Source organism: Xiphophorus couchianus, chromosome 18 (assembly GCF_001444195.1).
Source record: "Xiphophorus couchianus chromosome 18, X_couchianus-1.0, whole genome shotgun sequence".
NCBI classification, from domain to species: domain Eukaryota; kingdom Metazoa; phylum Chordata; class Actinopteri; order Cyprinodontiformes; family Poeciliidae; genus Xiphophorus; species Xiphophorus couchianus.
In genome coordinates, this window is record NC_040245.1 from 24,714,171 (window position 1) to 24,734,726 (window position 20,556).

Below are 20,556 nucleotides of genomic sequence, written 5' to 3' on the forward strand. Positions count from 1 at the left end.
TCCTCTATATAAAATTAGCTACGAGTCTCGCAGGCTGGCCGGTGTGGAAGAGCAGTTATGGTGGCTTTATTTGTTAGATATTTCCTCATGAACTTCTATCAGTTTATAATTTATTCCTCCCTTTTCTACCCGGAGTCTTCCTTTCTTTCCTCGTCCTGTAAGCTGCTGAGAACGTTTTACCTCAATGGTCTGCAAAAGCCTGGCGACGTGATCCTGGGCGGGCTGTTCGAGGTCCACTACAGCTCCGTCTTTCCTGAGCAGACCTTCACCTCAGCGCCACATCCGCCCAGCTGCCAGGGGTGAGTATCCTGACAACACACACACATTGCTACAGTATCAGTTTTGATGACAAGCTTCTTCTTATTCTTTTTCTTTTTTTTTAGGTTTGAAACTCTAGGGTTCAGACATGCTATGACCATGGCTTTTGCGGTTGAGGAGATAAACAAGAACCCCAGTCTGCTGCCAAACCTGACCCTGGGATACAGCCTTTATGATAACTGTGCCACTCTTAGCATTGGGTTCAGCGCTGCCTTGGCAATGGCCAGCAGGCAGGAGGAGCGGTTTTCGATTCAAGAGAGCTGTTCAGGAACCCCTCCAGTTGTGGGAATTGTTGGTGATCCTTTTTCCACGTTTTCTATAGCTGCCTCAGACGTTTTAGGTTTGTACAGGCTGCCTATGGTAAGTTTGCCCTTTAAAAAACCCACCAGACAATTTCAGTCAGTTGCAAGAATTACCAAGCTTTTTCACGAAATAAGCAAAATGTGAACTTTTTGTACATATTTTTTCTTATAGGTGAGTTATTTTGCCACGTGTTCTTGCCTAAGCGATCGCCAGCGTTTTCCATCTTTCTTCAGAACAATCCCAAGTGACGCTTTCCAGGTGAATTTCAAATTTATTCATGAATGTTAAAGGTATTTCTGGAATTAGGCCTCACAATGAACACTGCGTCTGCACTTTCGCTCCGTCTTCATCAGGTCCGTGCCATGATTCAGATTCTGAAGCACTTTGGCTGGACCTGGGCGGGCCTCCTGGTCAGTGACGACGACTATGGCCTTCATGTTTCCAGATCATTCCAAACTGACCTGACTCGATCGGGCGGCGGCTGTCTGGCGTACACGGAGGTTTTACCGTGGGGAGACAATCCGAGGGAATATAAAAGGATTGTTGGTGTTATGGCAAAGTCCACGGCACGCGTAGTGATTGTGTTTGCACATCAGATGCACATGATCCAACTCATGGAACAGGTTGGAGGAAATAGATTTGTCAGAGTCATAACCCATATCAAAAAGTTTTTTTTTGTTTGTTTGTTTGTTGTTGTTTTTTACAAAAACTGTCCTGCATTTGATTCTGTGAAATTTTATATCAAATTACAAAGTGGCAAGATTTACAAACCTGATTTATGTATTTGATTTTGGCTTAAAAGAAACAAACTGCTTTTTAGTTTTAAGTAAAAATTTAGAAATTAAGTGAGGTAATGTAATCCTTCATTAATATAGAGTTTATTAATAGTATGCAATAACTACAAAGTTGCATTTTTTAGAAATGAAACAGAGAGGAAAACTTTTTATATGAACCAAACAACTCTAACGATCGATACAAAAAGTGCACAGAATAGACTTTATTTTTTTGTTCGTTTTTCAAAATTGTAAAAGAAAATATAAATATTGTGAGACTCAGGTGGTGAAGCAGAATGTGACAGGGCTGCAGTGGGTTGCCAGCGAGGCCTGGACGTTACTGGAAGGCCTCCAGACCTCTGCTTTCACGTCGTTTCTTGGTGGAACTCTGGGGATCGCTGTCCGTCGCGGAGAAATACCAGGACTCAGAGACTTCCTGCTGAGAATTCATCCTGACCAGCACAACATCTCAGAAAATAGCATGGTGAGAGCTTCACTAAGTCAGACAGTGTGCAACAAAAGTGGGTTAAAATTATTCACGCCGGTGGACAATTTTTTAAACCAAATCTACACCTTCGTTCAGGTGAAGCAGTTTTGGGAGCACACGTTTCAGTGCAAGTTTCCGCTGCCTGCAGCAGGTTTGGCAGAAGACGCTGGAGCTCAATGCACCGGACGAGAAGACCTGAACAGTGTGACTACTGACCTGCTGAATGTGTCAGAACTCAGGCCTGAGTATAATATTTACAAAGCTGTGTACGCGCTGGCACACGCTCTTCATGACATGCTGAGCTGCATCCCAGGGCGAGGGCCTTTCAGAGGGAACAGATGTGCGTCTTTGCAAACATTAGAGCTCTGGCAGGTACGCAGTCAGTTTAAAATGTACCACTAATATCAATATTTATCATTTCTCTGCCTTAAAATACAAATACTACGACTACTAACAAAAAATTCTAATGGAGCCACATCTTTCAAATCGTTAACTTCAGATATGGGTGACATTTCTGCAATGGGCCCATTTTAATTTGTATACTTTTCAATGTGCCATCTTGTGGCCTATATATAAAAATAAAAAATTACATCCTGATTTTTTCAACATTTAAAATGTTAACATCATCCCAAGATAACATATAAGCAAATGTTTAATTTAAGATGTACCAAAAAAAAAGAACATTTTTGAAAGAAAAGAAAATGTTTGTTTGGTTGTCTGAGTTGTGTTTTGGTGATAATTATTAATGGAAGTAACAATGTTTGCTTATCAATTTCATATGTTTCTGTTTGTGTTTGCAGCTAATGCACTACCTGGAACGGGTCAACTTCACCACACCGTTTGGTGACCAAGTCACGTTCGATGAAAACGGCGACGCATTACCAATATACGATATAATGAACTGGATTTGGCTGCCCGACGGAACAATTAAAGTTCAGAGTGTCGGGGAGGTTCAGAGGTCTGCGTCCAAAGAGGAAGAACTCACAATTGATGAAGTCAAAATCTTCTGGAACTTTGAATCTAAAAAAGTAGGAATTTTGGCCTTGTTTAAACATAGAGTCGGATGCTTACATTGACTGAAATTTAAATACTTCATGTTTCTCAGTCGCCCAGGTCTGTGTGCAGTGACAGCTGCCCCCCAGGAACGCATATGGTGAGGAGGAAAGGAGAGCCTCTGTGCTGTTTTTATTGTGTCCCGTGCTCTGAAGGAAAGGTCAGCAACAAAACTGGTTGGTGTCATTTTCATAGTTTGTTGTTTAGTGGCACTTAAAAACTTTGATGAATTCATGACTTTGTGCTGCTAGTGACTAAACCAAATTGTTTGGGATTGTTCTTCCTAGCATCTAGTCTGCTTTGATTTCTCTTCCTTCTTGATCTTTTGGTTTAATAAAGCTGAAAATGATTTATTCAAGCTTTTGGCAGGTTAAATGCCACACAATAGTCACTCTTTGGTAACAAAAACTGTGCTTCCATTGACCATATCATTTTTTCGAAAATAAATTTGCTTAATGGAAATACAATTTTAAAAAAATAACTTGTTTTTCGATAAAAAATCTTATGGGGCTAGGATGATTTGGTTGTTTGACCGAGTCAAAATTGTTTTATTCCTCAAAACTATAAAGGAAATCAAATCATATGAGTCACACGGTCGGTATCCAGATGCTGCCTCTGACACAAACCACAAAGTAGTAGACGGCAGGAAGTAGTTTTAAGATCATAGCAAGACATGTTTTTAAATAACTTAGCTCATAAACAAGCTTATTTTAGTTTCTCCCTTGGTGTTTAATGGAAACACCACAATTGTGAAATTGTGTTTATTCCACATCAGCTGAATACTGACACCATTTTGTGCACATTTGTAATTTCTGTACATCCTTGTCCCTAATGGGGTCAGGAGAGGTGCTGGTACGTATCTCCAGCTAACGTTCTGGGCGAGAGGCGGGGTGACCCTGGACAGGTCACCAGTCTGTCGCAGGGCAACACGGCGACAGACAGGACAAACAACCATGCGTGCACACTCACAACTAGAGAGAATTTAGAGAGACCAATTAACCTGACAGTCATGTTTTTGGACTGTGGGAGGAAGCCAGAGAACCCGGAGAGAACCCACACATGCACAGGGAGAACATGCAAACTCCGTGCAGAAAGACCCCGGGAATCGAACCCAGGACCTTCTTGCTGCAAGGCAACAGCTCTACCAACTGCAGCCCTAGTTTCTGCTTTCAACTATGATTTAGAGTTCCTGCAGTGCCTCCTCTAAACAGCAGAGGTCACTGTTGATAAAGTGCTACCTTCACAAAGCAGAAGAAGAAAGCACTTTTTTATATATATAAACATGAATATAAAACCTTCAAACTCACCTGTCCAAAACACACAGCAGCAAACATATTCTGCAACTAGTTTTTAAAAGTCTTGCTACACCCCATTATTTCCCAGCAATATTCAGTGGTGCTAAAGTCCCCACTCTAATTGAACCAATATGCTTGTGCTAAATAAATGTGAATTTTATTTTTTTCTCCCCTCTTTTGTCAGACTCCTTGGAGTGCTTTAATTGTCCTGAGGATTTCTGGTCCAGCCCCCAACGAGATCACTGCATTCCTAAGAAAACTGAGTTCCTCTCCTATCAGGAACCTCTGGGTGTCTGTTTGACAGTGACCTCGTTGCTGGGAACGTCAATCTGCGCGGTCGTTCTGGGGATCTTCACCTACCATCGCGCCACACCCATTGTACGAGCCAACAATTCAGAGCTGAGCTTCCTGCTCCTGGTGTCGCTCAAGCTGTGCTTCCTGTGTTCGCTGCTGTTCATCGGACGACCCAGACTGTGGACATGCCAGCTGAGACACGCTGTATTTGGGATCAGCTTTGTGCTTTGTGTGTCCTGCATCCTGGTGAGAACCATGGTGGTTCTGGCTGTGTTCAAAGCCTCTAAACCAGGAGGTGGCACCTATCTAAAGTGGTTTGGTGCTGTGCAGCAAAGAGGAACGGTTTTTGCTCTCACTTGCATTCAGGTAGCAATTTGCACCGCCTGGATTGTCACCGCGTCACCGGCACCTCATAAAAACACTCAGTACCACAATGACAAGATCGTCTACGAGTGTGTCGTTGGGTCCATAATTGGTTTCAGCGCTTTACTGGGTTATATCAGTGTACTCGCCATCCTTAGCTTTGTGTTAGCATTTTTGGCACGAAATCTTCCAGACAACTTCAACGAGGCCAAACTCATCACGTTCAGCATGCTGATCTTCTGTGCTGTGTGGGTGGCCTTTGTTCCTGCTTATATCAATTCTCCGGGCAAATATGCAGATGCAGTGGAGGTGTTCGCCATCCTGGCCTCCAGTTTTGGCCTTTTGGTGGCGCTGTTTGGACCTAAATGTTACATAATTCTGCTGAGACCAGAAAGAAACACAAAGAAAGCCATCATGGGTCATAGAACTACAAAATGTTAAATAGCAGCTTATGTACAATTTATGTTATCGCTGCAGCCTGTTAACAAAGACAGTGGAATTATTCATCTCTAACTCATTCACTGAAACTTAAAAACATTTGTCAATAGCATTGTTTGGTGTGGTATATACAAATATTTACTGTACTAATATATGAAAAATTGTGAGAGAAAAATAAACACTGTGCCTTTTTTGACCAAGATTTAGATTTATTTTTCTTTAAAGCTCATTTTAACCCTTTCATGCATAGTGGTCACTACAGTGGACAGCTATCTAAAAGCCATTTTCTTGTGCTTCCTGTGGATTTTTATGTTATAAATGCACACACACCACTGAAGTGGACACTAATGCATCATAAAATATACCATCAACTACTGGCCATCAGCTGCAAATGCAAGAAATTATTTTTGTTAAATACAATATGGCCGACAAACAAAAAAGCATGAGAACCGACCCGGTCCCTCCTTCTACTGTAGACGACTCTTGCAAGTAAAAAAAATATTGTGACATCAGATAACCCCTAAGGAACAATACTACTGATGTATTTTTCAAATAACAACTTTGTATTTGGACAAAATTACAATTGATCACATAAATAAAAAAATATATATTTTTACAAAAAAAAATTTCCTACCTTTTTATGAAAAAAAAATTAAAAAATGGAAAAAAAATTCTGACACAAAGGATCATAATTCATGCATGAAAGGGTTAAGATACTTAGAGTACAAGCTCATCCACTTTTAGATATTTGCACAATGTATCAGCTCAGAGAAACGTTTTGTTTGCTCAGTACAACTAATTTATATGTTTCTTTGTGTCTATCAAACATTTTTTTTCCCCAAATTGTTTGTTTAATTCCTGAATATTGTGAGCTAAATCCTGATTGGGAGTGTTTTTAATCTGGTACTTATAAGATGCCACTTTCTCAATGTCAGTTCCCAGAATGTTCAGTGGGTGTTAGTTCACCCAAATCTCTCAAGTAAAAAAAACTGACCAAAAATAAATAAATCATGGTACTCTTTGATCTAAAATTAAAAAGAAACATATGTGATCATTTGAAAACCTACTCAATGGTCATGATAAACAATCTTACAGTTTTTTCAAGTTTTGTGCAAATATATGTCTTGTTTGCCTCATCCAGGGTAAATAAAAATAAAAAACTAAATAAATTTGTGCTGCATCGTGGCACTCAGTCTCATTGTGTTCTTCATTTTACATTTAGTTGAAACTTGGAGACAGTATAAACAGGTTATTTAGTTCAGGAGTGAAATATTGATTTTCTGACTACTTTCCTACACTTTCAGCTGAATTTAGCTGAATTTTTCTTAATACATTCAAAAGAGAAAAATCCCAAAAAGGTTTGCACATCAGTTATTGTGATATTTTTAGTGAAAGTAAAAATTAATTCACACTCATTGTGTTTTATCCACAGCATTTCTGAATAGAGGAGCGCGTGGGTGATGATGTAATGTTGCACATAAGTTCATGCACTCTTGAAGAAACAATATAAACATGTGCTAAAGGAGGAGGAGAGTTATGGAGGCTTTACTTTACACACGTTTCCTCGTAACTCTCAGTTTCGTGTCTGTGGCCTCATCCACTGACTCGCCTTGCAGTTTGCGGAGACGTTTCCGCCTCAATGAAATGCACGAGCCGGGTGATGTGGTGCTGGGTGGGCTGTTTGAGGTACACTACACTTCTCTTTTCTCCAACATCACATACACCTCCGAGCCAGAGCAACCGAGCTGTGAAGGGTAAGTACATCATGGATGAATTTAATTCCTCTGTGTAAATAAAATTGTCTGTTCAGACTTTATAGAAATCGACGTAAGTTACATCTTACATGTGGACGCCTGTGACACATGTAAAATTAATTCCTACATCGTCAATATGATATGTGGCAATTTCTCCCGTTTTTTTTGGACGTTTATTGCAATATTTTGTTTCAGTTTTGACACTCTAGGTTTTAGAGATGCCATGACTATGGCTTTTGCCGTTGAGGAGATCAACAAGAACCCCGATCTGCTGCCAAACCTGACCCTGGGATACAGCCTTTATGATAACTGCGGTGCTCTTGTTATTGGCTTCAGCGGTGCCTTATCTCTGGCCAGTGGCCAGGAAGAGGGGATTTCGCCTCAGGAGAACTGTTCAGGGACTCCTCCAATTCTTGCCATCGTTGGCGATTCCTATTCAACATTTTCAATAGCGATTGCCAATGTGCTAGGTTTGTTCAAAATACCAATTGTAAGTGTGCTCTGCCCTTCGAGTCACCTGAAATTTTCTCCGCCGTTTAATGCTGTTTTGAGTGCGACATCTCTTGACAGTGTTCTGAAGGATATCATTTGTGTGCAATTGTAATGATAGGTGAGTTATTTTGCCACATGTTCATGCCTGAGTGACCATCGGCAGTTTCCGTCCTTCTTCAGAACAATCCCAAGTGACGCTTTCCAGGTGAGATACAGCTTAGTTCTGCACAAGACGTAAGATAATCTGTTCAATAATGGGACTTACTGATATATTGCAAGCACATATATTTCCTTAAGCAAAAAAAGACTTGTAAAAAAATTCTTGAAATAATTCCAGTGTTTATTGCTGGAGCATTTCAAACTGAAAATGTGTGGAAAAAGCTGACCTTTGTGGAAAATGCTACAGTAGGAACCTATTGTTTTCGTTAAACTCACCGGTGTCACACATTTTTAGCTCCTCCACCTTTGCAGCATAAGATATTTCAACTGAAGTATTTTGTCATATTCAGTTTTTTAAATACTTTTATTTTAGTAAGCCATCCTTTTCCTGCTATCTTGAAATATAAATATGGCCTTAAATAGTGTGTGACATCTATTGCACCTCCCTCAATACAGGAAAAACAAAGGAGATGTCACTTGAGTCTTGATCTTCTTAAGATAGTTATAAACTCATGATAAATCAGGATTGAAATAGCCAACATCCATACACAAAACAAAAGTTTGTTCTTTCTTTTTTAAAGTTCTTATCAATTTGGACAAATAGGGCTGTTCTCAAGTTTCTATTGCCACCAGAGAGAGTGAAGAAACTAAACTGAAGCAAAGAGTGCCATCTTCGAGTCACAAAGTCTCCATGACAGGAACTTATTTCAAGACGCATTTTTAACCACAGGAGAACTTTGTACATCTTTTTTATGTATTTTTTCTGATGTTTCCCCAGGTGAACGCCGTGATTCAAATTCTGAAACACTTCGGCTGGACGTGGGTCGGACTGCTGGTTACCGACGATGATTACGGGTTCTATGTGGCCCAGTCTTTTCAGTCGAGCCTCTCACAGCAGGGTGGAGCTTGTCTGGCGTATGTGGAGGTCTTGCCCTGGGATAGCAAACCAGGCGAACTTAAGAGAATTGTAAATTTGATCAAGACGTCAATGGCTCGTGTTGTCATCGTGTTTGCTCATGAGATTCACACGTTTAGGCTGATAGAAGAGGTAAGAATGAATGCATAAACTAACTGTTCTAGCTAGTAGTCGACTGTCGAATTGACAGTAAACTTTCCTGCAAAGTTCTTTCTTCTCTCATTTCTGGTTTTTGTCATATAGCCCAGAAAAATGGCACCAATCAAGCCATTCATTTTCTAAAACATGCAGCATAGTTTTAAAGTCTAAAGATGTGTTTTTGTGACGTAACGCCCAGGTAGCGGAACAAAATGTCACCGGCCAACAATGGATAGCAAGTGAAGCGTGGGCGTCAGCAGCTGTACTCCAGATTCCCCGCTTCATTCCTTTCCTTGGTGGCACTCTGGGTATCGCTATTCGTCGAGGGGAAATACCAGGGCTCAGAGACTTTCTACTACAAACCCACCCTAATAAAAACAACAACTACGAAACTAATCTGGTAAAATTCAGAGGATTTTTGAAGAAATGCCACATGCAAAGGACACAAATCATTACAAATCTAAAAATCCTGAATATTTCTTTTTCTTTTTGGATGTGTTTCAGGTGAGACAGTTCTGGGAACACACCTTTCAGTGCAAATTCAAACCAGCCGAAGAGGAAGAAGATGATGAAGCTCTGTGCACTGGTGATGAAGATCTTGAACAGGTTGAGACTGAGCTTTTGGATGTGTCCAACCTCAGACCTGAGTATAACGTTTACAAAGCGGTGTATGCTCTGGCTCATGCTCTTGATGAGATGCTGCATTGTGAGCCAGGGAAAGGACCCTTTGTTGATCGGACCTGTGCGGCTCTGCAAAGTCTGGAGCCGTGGCAGGTGTGACATCAAATTACGCTCCAAATAAACATCAGGTCAAGATTTCTGAAAAGTTTGTTGTAGATTTTCATAAAAGTCTGCTTGAGGTCTGTCGTTCTCTTCGTCCGTTTGCAGCTTTTGCACTATTTACAGAAAGTCAATTTCACCACACCGTTTGGTGATCAAGTGTCGTTTGATGAAAATGGCGACGCCTTGCCTATGTACGATGTCATGAACTGGGTGTGGCTCCCGGATGGAGGAACCAAAATCCAGAACGTTGGCGAAGTGAAGAAGTCTGCCTTCGGAAGGGGAGAGCTCGTACTTAACGAAAACCTAATCTTTTGGAACTTTGAGTCAAAACAGGTGATTTTCTCTTAGCAGATAGCATTTAAACTGTTGTTTAAATATCGGTGTGTGCTAATGAGGAGTGACCGATTGCATCTCCTACCTCCAGCCACCCCAGTCAGCATGCAGTGAAAACTGTCCTCCAGGTACAAGGATGGCAAGAAAAAAGGGTCAGCCTGTTTGCTGCTTTGACTGCATTCCCTGTTCTGATGGAAAGATCAGCAATGGATCTAGTAAGTGTTATTATTTTTGCCCTTAAGCAAAAACACATAATGTGCATAGAAATGTCAGTTTCCTCTTTTTCAGATGCCAGAGAGTGCATCAGTTGTCCAGAGGATTTCTGGTCCAGCCCCCAGCGAGATGACTGTCTCCCTAAAGAAACTGAGTTCCTCTCCTACCATGAACCACTTGGGATTTGCTTGACAACTACTTCACTACTGGGAACATTCATCTGCGCTCTTGTTCTGGGGATCTTCATCTATCACCGCAGTACACCAATAGTACGAGCCAACAACTCAGAACTCAGTTTCCTGCTCCTGGTGTCGCTCAAGCTGTGCTTCCTGTGTTCGCTGCTGTTCATCGGACGACCCAGACTGTGGACATGCCAACTCAGACACGCAGCGTTTGGGATCAGCTTTGTGCTTTGTGTGTCCTGCATCCTGGTTAAAACCATGGTGGTTCTGGCTGTGTTCAAAGCCTCCAAGCCAGGAGGGGGAGCCAGTCTCAAGTGGTTCGGTCCAACACAGCAGCGAGGAACCGTCTTCACTCTCACTTGCATTCAAGCAGCAGTCTGCACTGTTTGGATCGTCTCTGCTTCACCGATGCCACATAAAAACACTCAGTACCACAATGACAAAATAGTTTATGAATGTGAAGTTGGTTCAACCTTTGGATTTGCTGTTCTACTTAGTTACATTGGTTTACTAGCTTTCATTAGCTTTGTGTTAGCATTTTTGGCACGAAATCTTCCAGACAACTTCAACGAGGCCAAACTCATCACGTTCAGCATGCTGATCTTCTGTGCTGTGTGGGTGGCCTTTGTTCCTGCTTATATCAATTCTCCGGGCAGATATGCAGATGCAGTGGAGGTGTTCGCCATCCTGGCCTCCAGTTTTGGCCTTTTGGTGGCGCTGTTTGGACCTAAGTGTTACATAATTCTACTAAGGCCTGAAAGAAACACAAAGAAAGCCATCATGGGCAGAGGAATCACCACATCTTAACGTGTCTCGTCTTGTTCATGCAAAACCATGTGGAATTTGGATTATGGAGTTTGTGGTATTTAGTATTTGTTTTTCTTCCACATTTTTTCTCCTAAATTGGTTTGACACTTTGAGTTAGTGAGATTTTTGGTTACATCTACATCTGCCAGAAGTCCATTAAAATGCTGTCTACATTGTTTTAAACTGTGTGATTGTGAGTGGGAATAAAAATAGCAATAGGTATTTTGTTCCATATAACACAGTAGGAGTGTAACAGGTGAACCTTCTATGGATGCAAACTTGACTAAAAATCCACCTGTTTAGGATTGTATTTGAAACGTAATCAATTACAACTTTAGTGATGGAACTTGACTTAATGTCGTGTTTTGATTGTTGATTCTATGTTGCATTGTGTTTCTGTGTTTGATATGATGTAAAGCACTTTGAAATGCCTTGCTGCTGAAATGTGCTATACAAATAAAATTTGATTTGATTTTGATCTACACCGTGTTCCAAATTATTATGTAAATTCGATTAAAGTGTCAAAAAGATTACATTTTTGTTGTGCTATTAAATTCATTGATGGTATTGTGTGTCAGGGCTCTTTGAATCACTATAATTAATTTCAGAAAGCTGGTTGATTAGTTTGTCTCATGAGCTCAATTAAAGGAAATCTACTTAAGAAGGATGTTCCACATTATTAAGCAGGCCACAGGTTTCAAGCAATATGGGAAAGAGAAAAGATCTCTGCTGACGAAAATCATCAGATATTGTAATGCCGTATGACAAGGTATGAAAACATTAGATATTTAACGAAAACTGAAGCGTTACCATCGTACTGAGAAGAGATTTGTGGCTGATTCAGAACAAAGATGGTTTGTACAGATAAAGGCAAAATGAGGAAGGTTTCTGTTAGACAAATTCATTGGATTAAGAGAGCAGCTGTTAAAATGCTACAAAGCAGCAAACAGTTATTTGAAGCTGCTGGAGCCTCAAGGTGGAGGATCCTCCAGAGGCTTGTGGTGCATCAACCTACTATTCGGCCACCACTAACCAGAGCTCACAAGCAGAAACGGTGGCAGTGGGCTCAGCCGTACATGAAGATTAATTTTCAAACAGACTTGTTCACTGATGACTGCTGTGCAACCCTGGATGGTCCAGATGGACGCAGTAGTGGATTGGTGGTGGACGGCCACCACGTCCCAACAGGGCTGTGACGTCAGCAAAGAGGTGGTGGAGTCATTATGCTGCACATTCAAAGAATGACCATTTGCAGTTCTTTATAATCCATAAAATGTTTAGAAAATCTGCTGTACATAATAATTTAGAACAGTGCATTTTGAGTTTTTTATTTTGGAAAAAAATACTGTTCTCACAGGGAGCTTTGTTCAGTAAAAATTGATTGATACTGTAATAGTTCATGACTTGATAATTATACTGACCATCATTTGCACTGACCATTTAAGAAAATCTGAGAAAATATCACTTGCATAATAATTTTGAACACTGTGTAATAAAAAGGTATGAAAAACCTTGTTGAATTTATCTGTTTATAAATTAGCAAATTTCTATTATATTTAATCAGCAACAAAACATAAAAAAAATATACTAAAACCAGTATTTGTTCAAAATAAGTTCATCCATGTTTCATCCAGGAAATGGGTGTGGAAACTTTAAATCAGTGGCCTGTGGATCAAACCTACTCAGTAGAATTTAAGATATGCAGACGTAGATATGGTTTTACAATAATAAAAAAAAATAAAAGGAAAATAACTAATTTGAGTGATTTAAATTTCATTTTAAGCTAATTTGCATCTTTGGGTTCTGCTAAAAAGCATAAGGGACACAAGTTTTGTGGTAAAAAAGCAAAGGCTCTACACTTACATAATCCACATAGAGGATTGTGCAGAAAAACCTTGCATTTGAATCACTGAATACATTTGAAAAGTCATTTAAGGTTTCCAAATAAACATCATTTTCAAGCACAGGTCTCTGACTGCGGGTCCAAACATTAGTGCACAAGGAGCGAATGACGCTGGATTTCCTCCCACTGAAACGAAGCCTTGTGTGATCAGGAAACCTTTCGTTCAGAGAGTTTTGCTGATCACCTCAATTAGGGAAATGTTCCCTGATTTCAAAACTTTAGCTGAAGTAGCTTGTAATTCCAGTCTGCACTATGGCAGTAGAGATGTGTGGTTGCACAAGGTGGATTCTCTTTTCAGCTCATTCGGACTGAAGAACATTTAAGCTAAATAATAATTGAATGATTATTAATTAATGAGTCATCATTATCATTTTAACATTTTGGATATTTTTACCCAGTCAGTCGAAAATGAGTCTAGCCTTGACTCCAATTAATTGTCTGAGGGAAGACTTGAACGCTGATGTTCACAGGAATATGTTTTCTCATTTGATGGAGTCTGAGCTCATTTGCAATGATGGATAGGTAAAATTCTGCTTCTATGTGTTCAAAGCAAATAGACAAACCCTTAAAAAGCTTGGAGCTGCAATTCCAGGGGAAATTAAAAAATATTGACTTGGGGTTTCATTTAAAAAAAGTGCATGCCATACATTGGACGTTCATTTGTAAAATATTTGTAAATCTGTGCATCATTTTCTTGAGTTTCAAGAGTAAAAATAAAAATAAATTAGTTTAGAAGATAGATGGTTCCAGACTTTTACACACTCAGTGTAGCAATGAAATATTCACTGTATTTTTGACATCTGTGTTATGTCCAGCCCCTCTGTTTCTTATTGGTGCTCAGAAACGTGAACACTGAAGGGGATCATGTCAAAGACATGGCACCGCCAAGCATATAAAATGAAGTGACTTTGTACTGAGAGTAAAATGACATGAGGGGATAAGGGCAGTAATGGGAGGTTTCCAGAACACATTCCTACTCTTGAGTGTTTACTTTCTTTTCATGTGCTGCGTGACCCTCTCCCTTCCTTCGACATGTGATTTAAGGAGAAAGTTTTATCTAAACGAGATGCACAAGTCAGGTGATGTGGCTCTAGGAGGACTGTTTGAGGTCCATTACACTTCTGTCTTCCCCAAACTGACTTTTACATCAGAGCCACAGCAGCCCATCTGCACAGGGTGAGTATCACACACACACACATGCCGTCACGCTAAGAGTATCCTTCATTCTCACATTGAAGAAAGAAAATCTCTTCTTCCTTATTTGGTCGTAGACTGATGTGTGTCAAACTCTGTGTGCTAGCTTCGACACTTTAGGGTTCAGACATGCGATGGCCATGGCTTTTGCTGTCGAAGAGATCAACAAGAACTCCGACCTTCTTCCCAACCTGACCCTGGGATACAGTCTTTATGATAACTGTGGTGCGCTCGTCATTGGTTTCAGCGGCGCCTTGTCCCTGGCCAGTGGCCGAGACGAGCAGTTTCTGCTCCGCCAGAACTGTTCTGGAAGCCCTCCTGTTCTGGGCGTTGTCGGCGATCACTATTCAACTTTTTCGATTGCCATTGCCAATGTGCTAGGTTTATACAGCATGCCTATTGTAAGCCTTACTATGATTTTCGTATGTAGTACCATATTTTTCTGTTTTAATTTCCATTAAATTTGCCTGTTTTTTTTTTAATTTAGGTGAGTTATTATGCCACATGTTCCTGCCTCAGTGATCGGCAGCGCTTTCCCACATTCTTTAGAACAATCCCAAATGATGCTTTCCAGGTAAAACCTTTTTTTCCCCCTTTGAGAATCTATATTTGTCTCAGACAACAGAGACAGAAAAGAACTGCCATCAATAGACACTTTTTTTTTTAATGCTGTCTGGATTTCTACACAATTAATGTGACAATATTGACGTTTATTCCAAGTGCACAAAGCCTAAGCCCCGAATATGTTGATTCCTATGCTTTCCCCCCAGGTGCGTGCCATGATTCATATTCTAAAGCACTTTGGTTGGACATGGTTTGGCCTGCTGGTCAGTGACGATGACTATGGACTTCATGTGGCCCAGTCTTTCCAGGCTGACCTGGCTGAATCTGGCGAAAGCTGCCTGGCCTACCTGGAGGTTTTGCCTTGGGACAGTAACCCAGGTGAACTCAGGAGGATTGTACACACGATAAAGACATCAACAGCTCGTGTTGTCATCGTGTTTGCACATGAAATTCACATGATTCAGCTAATGGAGGAGGTTAGAAATCAAGTGCATTATGAGCTTAAAATCCATTTATTTGAGTTAATTGTGCAGCATGAAGCAGTCAGTTACTTACATATTGTAAAAAATGTATTTCCTACATTGTACTTTTAAGATCTCGAGTGGAAGAAAGACATTGTAGCTTGTTACAAACTACAATGTTGAGCTGTTGAGCTTCTACGTATTCAGCATGAGACACACCTCTGTCTTTTAAATCATTATACAGGCTGGTTGGAAAATGAAAATTCCAGTGACACACATTTGATATTATCAGGTGGCACAGCAGAATGTAACTGGCCGGCAGTGGATTGCTAGTGAAACCTGGACATCAGCAGCTGTTCTCCAGACACAGGAACTCACGCCGTACCTCAGCGGCACGCTGGGCATCGCCATCCGGCGTGGAGAAATACCCGGGTTCCTGGACTTCCTGTTAAAAATACGCCCCGACCCAAATGGCACCAACGAAAACAGCTTGGTACAAGCCTCAGCCTTGAAATGTATCTGCTGTGAATGAGACATTAAGTCATTCATGATGGTGGAAGTGTATCTTTTGTACAGGTGAAGCAGTTCTGGGAGCACACGTTTCAGTGCAAATTCAACCCAGCGGACAGGGAGGACGGGGAATCCGTCTGCACCGGCCACGAAAACATGGAACTGGCGGAGGCAGAGTTTCTGGACGTCTCTAACCTCAGGCCCGAGTACAACGTCTACAAGGCAGTCTACGCTCTCGCTCATGCCCTTGATGACATGCTGCAGTGTGAGGCGGGTGAAGGACCTTTTACTGGGCGCAGCTGTGTCAGTTTGCAGGCTGTGGAGCCATGGCAGGTGATCATCTATTTCTAAAACAGCTGCTATGCTTGGATGGGTTTGTTTCTAAATTAAAGAGACACACCTAATGATGGAATTAATTTGTATTAGTATCTCATAAGAGCAACAAGCCTCACCACCCAGGTGCCATTCTAACAAGGAGTGGCATAAGAACTTAAACATGTTTGAGCACAGAATGAGTTTTGGATTGGTTCCACCCTTTGATTATATAGTTATTCAGATTTCATTCTATTGGTTGACGTACTTTAATCCAAATAATTTGCACAAGTTCTTAAACAAGCAAACATCTGCTGCATCTGCCGCACTTTTAATGGGAACTGCAGTGTTGTAGCTCTTTGCTGCTGGAGGTTAACTCACCTGAAACATTTGATCTGCTCTGTTTTTTTTGTTGTTTTTATACAGTACAGACCAAAAGTTTGGACACACAGTTGTGTCCAAACGTTTGGTCTGTACTGTATGTGCCCAGCCAGTTTCTCACTTTTTGTTTGTGGTGTTCTAAATTACCCACTAGGTCAAAACAATGCTAATATGTTGCATGGTGAGCTGCAAAAATTAGGCAAGAAAATTGGATTTTGTAACAAGCCAGTTCAAACAGCAGGTGTTTTCTCAGTGATCATGTTTCTTAAGGATATCTTTGTAATTTGCAATTTTTTCAAATGCAAATAAAAGCTGTGCGTCCTCTGGGTAAGACGACTCCGAAACTGGGGTCAGGAGCCTACTCTGGCTTGCAGAAGTCAAACTAAATGAAAAGAAAAATACTGAAAAATTTTAATTTATACGTTAAATCTAAGAGGAAATTTAATAGGAGATTTAAAAAGAGTTGCACATGATAAAAAAACAAAAAACTAATTGTCAATTGATGGTATTTGTGCTATCACAAAGAGGTTGAAAAGTTTGGAACTTACTGCTTTGGGCCATTTCATTTGATCCTTAAAGAGACAGTAAACGTATTTAACGTTAAAGTACTGAAAAACTTTTGTTTCCGACTGAATCTGTATGAAGTCTCTCCTCTGTTTATAGCTCTTACACTATTTGCGCAAGGTCAACTTCTCAACTGAATTTGGTGATGAAGTCTCATTCGACGAGAACGGCGATGCTCTGCCGATATACGACGTGATGAACTGGCTGCAACTGCCTGACGGCAAGATTAAGATTCAAAGTGTTGGTGAAGTGAAAAAGTCTGACTCTGGAGGAGAGGAACTCACACTTAATGAAGACAAAATCTTCTGGAACACTGATTCAAAGAAGGTATTTTTAATTATTTCTTTTTTTGCACATGCCTTTCATATGGAATTAAAATTAAGAAACGCATAATCATATATATGTTTTCCTTTTAATTACCAAGCCAGTCCGCTCAGTTTGCAGTGAAAGTTGTCCTCCAGGCACTCGAATGGCCAGAGAAAGAACACAACCTGAATGCTGCTTCAGCTGTGTCTCCTGTTCTGAGGGAAAGATTAGCAATAAGAGCAGTAGGTGTTAATGTCTTTATGTGTGAATTTTTGTGAAAGTTCACATATTTATTTTATTTTTTATTTTTACATCTTTCTTAAAACTGTCGGTATGTCGTAGCAGGATAATCAGAAAAAATCAAGCTCTTCTACCCTCTTCTTGTGGTCCTACAGCCATCTGCAGAAATGCTTTACTCAGTCAGAAACAACCAATCAGAGCCTGGAAGAATGTCTTAGCGCTGTCAAAAATGCTTGTGTACATGCCACAGCTGTGCAAATGGTGGAAAAACGACTTACTGTTACATGAAAAGTGTTTATTTGCCATCTGAGCATTTGTGGCAGGGTTGTGGGGAAGAAGCAGATAGCATGGTGGATGTTGTGAGCAGCGCATACACAAGGGTGACTGGCAGTGCTAAAATCTTCCTCCCAATTCTGATTGGTTGTGACAAAGAAATATATTTAAAAAACCCTTTTTTTTTAAGTTAACTTGAACTTTATTCTCTAAGTGCATCAATTACACACAAACTGATGTCAAGACATTCTTTCTGTAATTTATAGTGGTTTTTGTTTTACTGCTAATACAAATACAACATTTAACATTAAAAAATTACATCATAATAATATGAAAAATATTATAAATATTGGGTCAATAGAAAGTATGTTCATTCCTGCTTAAAGTATGTTTTTTTTTTAATTGAGACTTTTTTACAGAATGCATTTACAATTTATTGAACATGTCTGTATTTCATTGTCTGGTTCTTTCTGTCAGACTCCTTGGAGTGCTTCAGCTGTCCAGAGGATTTCTGGTCCAGCCCCCAGCGAGATCACTGCATTCCTAAGAAAACAGAGTTTCTCTCCTATCAGGAACCGCTAGGGATCTGTTTAACAACCACCTCACTGCTGGGCACATTCATCTGCGCTGTTGTTCTGGGGATCTTCATCTATCACCGCAGTACACCGATAGTACGAGCCAACAACTCAGAACTCAGTTTCCTGCTCCTGGTGTCGCTCAAGCTGTGCTTCCTGTGTTCGCTGCTGTTCATCGGACGACCCAGACTGTGGACATGTCAACTCAGACACGCTGTATTTGGGATCAGCTTTGTGCTTTGTGTGTCCTGCATCCTGGTTAAAACCATGGTGGTTCTGGCTGTGTTCAAAGCCTCCAAGCCAGGAGGGGGAGCCAGTCTCAAGTGGTTTGGAGCTACGCAGCAAAGAGGAACTGTTCTGGTTCTCACCTGTATTCAAGCAGCTATATGCATCGCTTGGCTTGTCTCCTCCTCGCCTTCCCCCTATAAAAACACCCAGTACCACAATGACAAAATAGTTTATGAGTGTGCAGTCGGCTCCACGGTTGGCTTTGCTGTGTTGCTGGGATACATCGGTATATTGGCTCTTCTCAGCTTCTTCTTGGCGTTTTTGGCGAGGAATCTGCCCAACAACTTCAACGAGGCCAAACTCATCACTTTCAGCATGCTGATCTTCTGTGCTGTGTGGGTGGCCTTTGTTCCTGCCTACATCAACTCCCCGGGAAAGTATGCAGATGCAGTGGAGGTCTTTGCCATCCTGGCCTCAAGTTTTGGCCTCTTGGTTGCGCTGTTTGGACCTAAATGTTATCTAATTCTGCTCAAACCAGACAGGAATACAAAGAAGGCTATCATAGGCCGATACAGCAAATCTTAACAATTTCACTTGTTTTTATGCTTTTGTTAATAATCATGTAGGAACTATGAATAAATATTTTAATGTAACTATAAATAAAACTAACCCTCTTTGCCATTGTTATGCTCTTTTCATCCTAGGGAATAATAAAAAAAGCTTAAATTTTGGTAAAGTTTTGGGTCACTCCTCCAAATAACTCCGTTCAGATATGTCAATAACTTCAATGGTCACAGATTTATGAAATACAACACCAATGAACCCAGTCATGAATTGTTCCTAGTAATTATCCTCAATTAAATCAGCAGGGCAACTTAAAATCCCAGACGTCCTGCAAGGTCTGAATGCAGGAAGTTGTTTCAGTGATGTCCAGTCAGGAGAGACAGTTCAAATACTTATAATGATAAGAGAAAATCAATCTGTCCATTTTAATGTTCTATTTTTTTTTTTTATATTTTTTTGTATGGCTTTAACATTTCTAAGATCAAAGTGACTCAATTCACACGTTGCCTGTTCAACTACATAGGAGATTATTGGAGCCTTGGACCTTTTTGCTGCAAGAAAACACTGCTATTGTGCACAATTTCAATTTTAGTGGAAAATGAGAGATCAACCAAGAAAAAAAAATTCAAATTAAAAAATCCTTTTGTTTTTATTGTTGAACAGTATACAATTGATCAAACATTTTTTAAAGGCTTTTAATAGCAGTAACCTTTTTTTTCTTCAGCAGAATTTTCTTTGAACGGTTGTTTGATTATTTTTGCTGTTGCAGTCTCCATGGCCTTCCAGACAAAGTGTGCCTTGAGTCCTCTTTCATTTTTGTGTTGGTTTGTAACTTTGTATTTATTACATTGTGTACTATCTGTAATGTGACTAACAAACCTAAAAAAAAGAAATCTTGGAAAAAATGAATGCTAATGGCTCATAGTGCCATGTAAAGTTAAAATGTTCAAACTCGGTCGCCAGTGCGTCATGCTTTCTCTATCATGGTTTGCTGCTGCCATCTAGAGGACACTTTAAAAATTACACAACTTAACTAACGCGAGTGAACAAAATACTATTCATTGTATTGCCTATCAAAAAGTGTTTTTGGGTTTGTTTCTCCACACACACACACACACACACACAATCAGAATTATATCTGGTCACAGTGCGCTCTTTGATAAACATCTCCTAGGTTCTGCAGTTCAATAATAAGATTTTTTTTTCATAGTTGCCATGCCATACTTGGGAATTATAACATGTATAAATGTATGTGCTGCTTGAATGAGTGAATAAATTCAATGGTAAGAGCTATTCCAACACATGGTGACACATGGTATACAACAAGCTTCTGTAAATATTGTAACTAAAGTGTCTATGATTTATTTTATTTCTGAGTGA

The 20,556-nt window shown here is 40.2% G+C and overlaps 3 protein-coding genes across 3 annotated transcripts; all 3 read left to right on the plus strand.

Moving 5' to 3' along the window:
• Positions 1–57: 57 nt before the first annotated feature.
• Positions 58–5,484, plus strand: LOC114161457 (extracellular calcium-sensing receptor-like). The gene is made up of 9 exons (XM_028044740.1): positions 58–299; positions 384–678; positions 793–879; positions 975–1,244; positions 1,678–1,878; positions 1,978–2,253; positions 2,682–2,909; positions 2,987–3,110; positions 4,414–5,484. Exons 1-9 carry the CDS (start codon positions 58–60, stop codon positions 5,325–5,327), a joined length of 2,637 nt encoding a protein of 878 aa, XP_027900541.1. The 3' UTR covers positions 5,328–5,484.
• Positions 5,485–6,953: 1,469 nt separating this feature from the next.
• LOC114161485 (extracellular calcium-sensing receptor-like) lies at positions 6,954–11,252 on the plus strand. Its single transcript, XM_028044785.1, has 9 exons — positions 6,954–7,078; positions 7,274–7,568; positions 7,689–7,775; positions 8,508–8,777; positions 8,983–9,183; positions 9,288–9,557; positions 9,672–9,899; positions 9,991–10,114; positions 10,188–11,252. Exons 1-9 carry the CDS (start codon positions 6,969–6,971, stop codon positions 11,099–11,101), a joined length of 2,499 nt encoding a protein of 832 aa, XP_027900586.1. The 5' UTR covers positions 6,954–6,968; the 3' UTR covers positions 11,102–11,252.
• Positions 11,253–14,055: 2,803 nt separating this feature from the next.
• On the plus strand, positions 14,056–19,197 carry LOC114161486 (extracellular calcium-sensing receptor-like). Its single transcript, XM_028044786.1, has 9 exons — positions 14,056–14,180; positions 14,305–14,599; positions 14,686–14,772; positions 14,969–15,238; positions 15,516–15,716; positions 15,800–16,066; positions 17,090–17,317; positions 17,415–17,538; positions 18,287–19,197. The coding sequence occupies exons 1-9, from the start codon at positions 14,071–14,073 to the stop codon at positions 19,195–19,197; spliced, it is 2,493 nt and encodes an 830-aa protein (XP_027900587.1). The 5' UTR covers positions 14,056–14,070.
• Positions 19,198–20,556: the final 1,359 nt, after the last annotated feature.